The sequence below is a fragment of the Tupaia chinensis genome, unplaced genomic scaffold (assembly GCF_000334495.1).
Source record: "Tupaia chinensis unplaced genomic scaffold, TupChi_1.0 Scaffold000287_1, whole genome shotgun sequence".
Taxonomy (NCBI): Eukaryota; Metazoa; Chordata; class Mammalia; order Scandentia; family Tupaiidae; genus Tupaia; species Tupaia belangeri.
In genome coordinates, this window is record NW_006159771.1 from 1,321,466 (window position 1) to 1,329,940 (window position 8,475).

The 8,475-nt window shown below is 57.9% G+C and overlaps 1 protein-coding gene across 1 annotated transcript in view; it reads right to left on the reverse strand.

Moving 5' to 3' along the window:
• Positions 1–8,475, reverse strand: part of KLHL22 (kelch like family member 22) — a 29,477-nt gene that overhangs the window by 4,368 nt on the left and 16,634 nt on the right. The window contains exons 3-4 of the mRNA XM_014588574.2: positions 6,344–6,536; positions 908–1,141 (exon numbers count right to left, since the gene is read on the reverse strand). Coding sequence (XP_014444060.1) covers positions 908–1,141; positions 6,344–6,536 — 427 coding nt within the window. The remainder of the gene's footprint in view (positions 1–907; positions 1,142–6,343; positions 6,537–8,475) is intronic.

The window sequence follows — 8,475 nt, forward strand, 5'->3', positions numbered from 1 at the left end:
AATAAAGTTGGGAACCAGCAGTTAGCGTAATGGCTATGTCGCTGGACTCCCATGTAGTGGACCGCGGTTCGCGTCCCGGACCCGGTGGCTTAAAACTCACGCTGGGCGTGTGTGTGTGCATGTCCAAGATCCCGAGAGGAGAATGGAGGAGAAGGGATTGCGGCGTGACCATCCCCCCTGGGGGGTGATTTCTCACTTTCTGTCTCTATGTCTCTCTCCGTCTGTCCGGCGAGCGCACGCGCCCTATAGCAAACACCGCTCCAAATAAATAAATGAATGAATGAATGAATGAATGAATGAATAAATAAATAAATAAAAATAATTCTTTTAAAACAAACAAACAAACACAAACCGAACCCACAGAAATGGGACTAGCAGGTGGCTAATAGCTACGTCACTGGACTCCTATGTAGGTTCGACTCATGCCAGGTGCGTGTGCAGGTGTGCCCAAGATCCTGAGAGGAGAATGGAGAAGAAGGGATGGCAGTGTGGCCATGCTCCCTTGGGAATGACTTCTCGCTTTCTACCTCTCTGTCCCTCTAGGGAGTGCACGTGCCCTATGGCAAACATCTATTAAAATAAAATGATAAATAAAGAGCCTGCCACCCCCAGAACGAAGCCCAGCACTAACTGTGGACTTTGGTGTTAGTGGTACGCTGGCGCGGGCTCCCCGGTGGTAAAGCATGCACCGTCCAGTGACGGATGTCCACAGTGGGGGCTATGCGCGTGTGCAGCGGAGGGGGCATACGGAACAGCTCGGTACCTTCCATGCAATTTGGCAGTGAATATAAACTGCTCTAAAAGATAAAGTCTATTAAAAAAAAAAGGCACAAGTTGTAATTCAGCTTTGTCAACGACAGCCGGCAGGACGGGGCGAACGATGCCGTGGCTGCCTGGCCCAGCTCACCTGGTGCACGTCCCTCCGGTGGTCGGCATCGTTGTTGCTGCCCCCGATCACGTACAGCTTGTCGCGGAGGGTGGCCATGCCGTGCCAGGCACGCCGCACGGGCCCGTCGGCCAGTGTGTGCCAGGCGTTGCTCCCCGGGTCGTAGCAGTGCGTCTCCTTGAGGTAGTCCTCCCCTCTGCGGCCGCAGGTAATGTACATCTTCCCTTCCAGGGTGGCACCTGCGTGGGCGTACACCTACAGGAGCCAGAGAGAGAGGTGGGAGGGGACACGAGGGTAGCCGGGGGGCACGGCCGGGTGGCTTCCCGCCAGCCAGGCTGCTCCCCACGCCATGCCTGCCCGATGGTGCTTCGTGGTGTCACTGTCAGACTCCTCCTTCCAGGCCAGAGAACGTCCCCTGGAATCTCACTGACCACGCTACCCTGGTCACCAGTCAGGGACCTCCTCCCTGTAAGGACACATGACTACAGAGTTCGAACAGAGTCTGTGTCTCCCTTTTGCCCCTAAAGCTAAGACCTGCATGAGGGAATCCCAGGCAAGTCAAAGCAGCCTTTTTCAGAGGCCCTGGGAACGGCTGCACGCCCTCTGTGGCCGCCGCCTCTCCCCGCCCATGGCCGGGAGCCCCAGGCCTGCTGATCTGCTCCTAGTCGGTGTGCAGATGGCATCTCCTCACACCACGCTCGCTTGTGGGTGAGGGGAACGGGGCCAGAGTGAGGAGAGAGCGCAGCTACAGGGGGGTCTTCGAAAAGTTCACGGAAGTGCCCATTAGGAAAAAATGGATTTCAAAATGTTAGAACCACAATTGTACTTTAACTCTATTCTCCACCAACTTTTTTTTTGGGGGGGGGAGACATTTTTTGCTATAGGGCACGCATGCTCGTGGGAGAGACAGAGAAAGAGAGACAGAAAGTGAGAAATCACCCCCCAGGGGGAAGGCCCACACTAAAATCCCTTCTCCTCCATTCTCTTAGGATTTTAGGCGCACACACACACACACACACACACACACTCAGCATGAGGGTTTTATTTTTTTTTTGGAGAGGTTTTTCGCTATCGGGCGCATGCGCTCGCCGAAAGAAGAGAGAGACAGGGAGACAGAAAGCGAGAAATCACCCCCCAGGGGGGATGGCCACGCCGCAATCCCTTCTCCTCCATTCTCTCGGGATCTTGGGCATGCACGCACACGTGCCCGGCATGAGTTTAAGCTGCCGGGTCCGGGACTTGAACTGTGGTCAACTACGTGGGAGTCCAGCGACATAGCCGTTACGCTAACTGCTGGTCCTCAAGCATGATTTTTAAGCCTCCGGGTCCAGGACTCAAACTGCGGTCAACTATGTGGGAGTCCAGCGACGTAACCAGTACGCCATTTGCTGGCCCCCGCCACAGATGTATTGAAGTCCCCCATAGAAAGAGCACTCCCCTTTAGTAATGAATGTGTGGCGGAGAGGATTCGGGGTCTTGGCCTTTCTCGGGCGTTCAACCCCCTCTTCGGCAGGCTATCCAGAGTCCAACCGTCATGCCAGCCCTAGGCCTCGGTACCCACTCACCCACCCAGCAGACCCACGGAAGGCCCAGGGCAGGGCACTGTGTTTGGGGAGAGAAGCTCCCGGGGGCTGGCTCTGAGTCTGTGTCACATAGGCCATGAGAGTGGCACAGGAGGCTAGAGAGGCGGACAGAGCAGTGAGGTCAGACGCGTGGGGTTTGGATCTCCACGGCGGTGGCCTGCGGACTTCTTCTCAATGAGCCTTTTCATTTGGAGAGAAGTCTAGGTTCACGTGTAATGGGGACCGGGAACAGGGAGAGCGGGCCATGCTGGTGCCACGCAGTCCGCCCCAGCGCTGAGGGCTGTGCGGCTGTGTCACGGCGTCACGGTCCAGGTGCTGATACCGAAGCGGTCACAGGTCACCATCACGAGGACCCCCACCTGCCCGCTGACGGTCACGCTCACTTCTCTCCTTAAGCCCCGGCAAGCACTAATCTCTCTGTGTCCGCAGTCCTGCCACGACACGACACCTACCCGAACGCAATCAGTACGCGAGCACGGCATCCCTCATCCGAAAATCCGAAACCTGAAATGCTCCACAATCCGAAGCTTTCCAAGTGCCGATATGATGCCAGAGTTGGGGAATTTCACACCCGACCTCAAGTGATGGGTCACGGACAAAATGCAGGCACGTGACCAGTTTATTCAGGGTCATCGAGGGGAATAAAAGGACCCCCAGATTCCTTCAGCTGTAGTCAATCTTTTCCAAGCACAATCAAAGTTTCCTGCTCAAGCGTGCTCACAAAGGGTTATTAAAAAAAAAAAATCTGGGGAACCAGCAATTAGCATAATGGCTATGTCGCTAGACTCCCACGTAGTCGACCGCGGTTCGCCTCCTGGACCCGGTGGCTTAAAACACGCCGGGCGCGTGTGCGTGCGTGCCCAAGATCCCAAGAGGAGAATGGAGGAGAAGGGATTGCGGCGTGGCCATCCCCCCTGGGGGGTGATTTCTCGCTTTCTGTCTCGCTGTCTCTCTCTGTCTGTCTGGCGAGCACATGCGCCCTATAGCGAAAAAAACCTCTCAAAAAAAAAAAAAATCTGAAATCTAAACTACTCCGGTTCCAAGCATTTGGGGTAGAGACGTTCAACTTGCATAACATCTAGCTTTCTACCGCGAACCAGGTGCTTCCGCATGGCTGTATGCACCGACCAGTTCCTTTCGTTGCTGGGCAGTGCTCTGTGTGTCCCCCCCACACAGTTTAACCGTTCGCTGCTGAAGGACGTCCGATTTGTTTCTAGTTCTAGTCCTGACTGCTGTCTCTGAAGATGCTAGAATATCTGTGCTCAGAGAAGTTCTCATGTCTCTGGGTTAGGTCCCAGGGTGGCAACTACTGGGTTGCAGGGGAGTTGGAAGAAACGGCCAAGCTCTTTGCCAGAGGCCCGTACCATTGTTTTTTTTAGACTTTTGGGAAAGAATTATTTAATTTCGTTTGTTATTATTATTCATTATTATTATTTAATTTGACCAGCGAGAGAAAGAGGGAGAAAAGTGAAAAAAAGGAAGCCACCAGGTCTGGGACTTGAACTGTGGTTGGCCCTGTGGAGGTCCAGCGCCTTAACCACCTGCCAGCCCTGGCCTCCCACCAGGAAAGGCATGAGCAATCCAGTTTCTCTGTACACTTACCACCATTTGCTGGGGTCACTTTTTAGCTATTCTTTTTTTTTGAGAGGTTTTTGCTATAGGGTGCGTGCGCTTGCCAGAGACAGAGAGAGACAGAGAGATAGAAAGCGAGAAATCACCCCCCAGGGGGGATGGTCTCACCGCAATCCCTTCTCCTCCATTCTCCTCTCGGGATCTTGGGCATGCACGCACACGCGCCTGGCGTGAGTTTAAGCCACTGGGTCCGGGACTCGAACCACAGTCGACTACATGGGAGTCCAGCGACACAGCCATTACGGCAACTGCTGGTCCTCGTCCCTGACTTCTGATCCATCACAGTCTAATCCGTTTCTCTCCGAATCTACCCACTTCCTTCCACGCTGGCACAGACGGTCACCCCCGTGGGCGTGGGACTGTTCCCTGGGCTCCTGCCCGAGCTCCTCCCCTGTCTTCCTCTCCTCCCCTCCTTCCCAGGGTCGACGGAGAAGCCCCTTCCTTCCCTCTGCAATGTCAGACTGGTTGGCGTCTCCGTAAATGGACCTTCCCACAGTCCTGCCAGAGCCCAGCCCGGGCAACTCCTCGGTTCGGCCCCTCTTCCCTTCCTCGGGCACTCACCACGGTTGTGACTACTTCCCTGATCGTTTAGTGGCTGAGAGCGTCTCTCCTCCAGGGGGGAAAGGTGTCTTTGTCATTTCTTGTCCCCACTGGACCCCTAGGCCTTGGGACTTGGTAGGCACTTCAGAAGTTGCAGGAGTGAATGCAGAAGGAAGGGAAGCTGGCAGCCAGGGTGGAGCTGGCTGCAGGCTGAGGCTGCCCCTCTGTGGCCAAGTCGAGAACTGCATCTCCCTGGCAGCCCCAGACAAAGGAACCCTGGAGACCCTGGGCCACACGCCCGGGAGCAGCGTCCGCTGCCCACCTGCCCTCCCCAGGCCTTCCTCACCCACCAGGTCTGCAAGACCCCTGATGCTTTCCTATGCAGGGTCTGCAACCTGGGGTGAGAAAGGTCCCTCCAAACAGGCCTCGGTCCCTGACAGGAGCAGGCGACAGCTGGCAGCTCACAGCTGTCCCTGAGAAACAATGAGGGGACCGTGCCTCAGGTGGAGGGGACTCCAGAAGGGAAATCCCACCCCACCTCCCAACCCCAGGTCAAAATCTACATCCGGGGGCCTCCTGAGGAGGAGAGAGAAAAACGGCGGCAGGCTGCTGAAAGGTTCCCAAAGGCTGAAGACCAGCGCTCTCGCCAAGGCCCCTGATCAGGTGCGGACATGGCACAGTCCCATCTCTGGGGGTGCTCGGAGAGCCTCAGAGTGTACCCGGCTCACAGCGGCTGCCCTGCAAACAGCAAGGCCAGGCTCACAGGGTGCACTTGGCCCTCAGAGGCTGGGACCCAGGAAGTGGGGAGCTGGCAAGCTGCCTCCTTCCCCTGGAATTCCATGTCTGGTTTTTGGGCTAGGTCCAAGTACCCCAAGGTCACAGGATGAAAGAAAGGCACTTCCTTAAGCACCTGTCCTGGGCACACCCCTAAACCTCTTCAGACTGGAATCAACCAAAGTGTTGTGTAAAATGCACGTGATTTTTTTTTTAAATTAAGAAAGAAAACCTCTAAAGCATTTGGGGGGCTTCTGGAAAGAATGCCCCACCCTGTGAGGGCCACGGGGGACAAGCAGGAGGACGGGCTGCAGCCGGGCTGCTGAGAGCCCTGGCCAAGGGAGTCGGGCCTCCGGGGAGTGCCAGCTCGCCCTGTCTGTGCTTAGACGCTGACAGAAGGAGAGCACCGGGCCAGACAATGTCTCAGCACTCGAGCGGCGGGCGGGGGGACGACTCTGGGGACTGGACTCTCAAATGCCCTCCTCCCGGGGTGGGGCCCTGGGGACCCCATCACCCGCCCCAGTGCTGCGCGTTGGAGGGCCATGCACTCTGCTCACTGTGCCTGGCTCCGGGGGACCAGCGCCGGCCCCAGGGACACCCGGGGGAGGAGAGGAGGGCGGGCAGCAGGCGGTCATGGCAGGGCTTCCTTACCTCTCTTTTCAGCGGTGCCACGTAGGCCCAGGAGTTGGTGGCGGGGTCGTAGCGCTCCACGGCGTTCAGGTCGTTGTGGTAGTCGCGGGCGGGCCCGCAAATGCCCTCCTCCCGGGGTGGGGCCCTGGGGACCCCATCACCCGCCCCAGTGCTGCGCGTTGGAGGGCCATGCACTCTGCTCACTGTGCCTGGCTCCGGGGGACCAGCGCCGGCCCCAGGGACACCCGGGGGAGGAGAGGAGGGCGGGCAGCAGGCGGTCATGGCAGGGCTTCCTTACCTCTCTTTTCAGCGGTGCCACGTAGGCCCAGGAGTTGGTGGCGGGGTCGTAGCGCTCCACGGCGTTCAGGTCGTTGTGGTAGTCGCGGCCGGCCACGGCGTAGATGTACCTGCCCACGACGCACACACACAGGTCGGCGTGCTCCTGCTGCAGCGACTGGATCTGGAACCAGCGGTTGTGCCGGGGGTCGTACCTTTGGGGGGGACGTGAAGACAGCGGATCGCTGAGCAGATGGGAGGTGGGGGGAGGCAGCCCCGCTTCCCCGGGGCCTCGGCTCCACCTGAACCTTTCCTGGCTCCCCTCGCATGCCAGCGCCCGCCTGGCCAGCAGGCTGCCGCACACCTGAGCAGGCCTGGCCATGAGGCTCCAGGGTTTCTGCCCACACTGCTGGTCCCTCCCGGTGCAGACTTTTCTTCTAGCCCGCTCAAGTGACTATCCCAACAGCTGTTCCTACGGTCACCTCCACCTCACCTGTCTCAGCTCGCGGACTCAGGAAGGCCCACCCTTACGGTGACAGCCTCCCCACCGAATGGGCGCATCAGCCTCCCTCCTCACAGGCCGCGTGGCCTTGAGCCGCCCCAAGGCCCCATCCCCGTGTCTGCTCACGGTGCCCATCATGCCCTCGGCCTTGTCAGCGCCCAGCACACACCAGGCTCCTGTCACCGGATACCACAGTCCTACTGCAGCCCCGTCACTGCTCCCGAGCTCCCTGGCTGGGGGGCGTCCTCTTCCTCTCTGCAAACATGGGAGCGCTGGGGCCAGCAGATGGCGTAGCACCGATGTCCATGGACTCCCACATCACCAACCGTATTCCTTTTTTATAAATTATTTTATTTTAAAAAAGTTTTTTTGGAGAGGTTTTTACTACAGGGCACATGCACTTGCCAGAAAGACAGAGAGAGACAGAGAGATAGAAAGCGAGAAATCACCCCCCCAGGGGGGATGGCCACGCCGCAATCCCTTCTCCTCCATTCTCCTCTCGGGATCTTGGGCACGCACGCACACGCTCCCTGTGTGAGTTTCAAGCCACTGGATCCGGGACGCGAACTGCGGTCGACTACGTGGGAGTCCAGCGACATAGCCATTACGCTAACTGCTGGTCCCATGTTTAAAATTTTATTACTATTATTATTATTTTTCAGTTTGATCAGATAGACAGAGAGAGAGAGGAAAAGTGAGAGAGCAAGCCACCAGGTCCAGGACTTGAACCATGGTCAGCCATGTGGGAACCCAGTGCCTTTAACCACCATGCCACCTGCTGGTCCCATGGCCAACCATATTTCAAGTGCCGGACCCGGTGGCTTCAAACTCACACCAGGCTTGTGTGCGTGCATGCCCAAGATCCCAAGAGGAGAAGCGATTGCGGTGTGGCCATCCTCCCCGGGGGGGTGACTTCTCACTTTCCCTGTCACTGTTTCTGTCCCTCTCTCTCTGGCAAGTCTTCCTGCCCTATGACAAAAACCTCTTAAAAAAAAATTAAAAAGTGTGAGCACCTAATCCGGCCTTGGATGTGGGCAGGTGGAATCCCAAGGGCCAGCCCTGGGGAGAAGATACCTCGCTGGCTGCAGCAGGCCGTGAGGCTGGGGAATCTGGTCTGAGGTAGAGGAGGGCTGCAGGGGAGGCCGCGTGCGAGGGACAGCCCAGGCCCCCGTGGTGAATAAGGGGAGGAGAATCAGGAAGGAGGCTGAGCTCCCAATGAACCTGGCACCCTCAAGTGACTACTGCAGCTCACTCTCCTGACACGGGCCAGTTCACGCCCCTCTCACGGGAAAGGCAGCCACCCCGAGCCACGACCAAATCGTCCCCCACCACTGGCATCTTCATAACAGTGCCTCATCCTCAGGCAGTAGCACCATCGTCCCAGCTGCACGGCCAGAGCGTCCTCTGTCCAGTCCCTTAGGCCGCCTCCCCGCCTGCCTCCACGGGGCCTCCGATTCTCCTTCCTGGCACCTCGGCCACCCGGCATTACCTGCCCCACGTCGTGGGGGCCTCCCGGCCTCTTCCCTGCCTCCCTGTGCCCACAGCAGGGCCCTCGTGAACATGGAGGCACGTGTGCTGTTTGGGTGAACACGGGTGATCACAGGGCCCCTGGGGGACAGGCCAGCCCACTCTGAGCCTGCTGTGCCACTCTT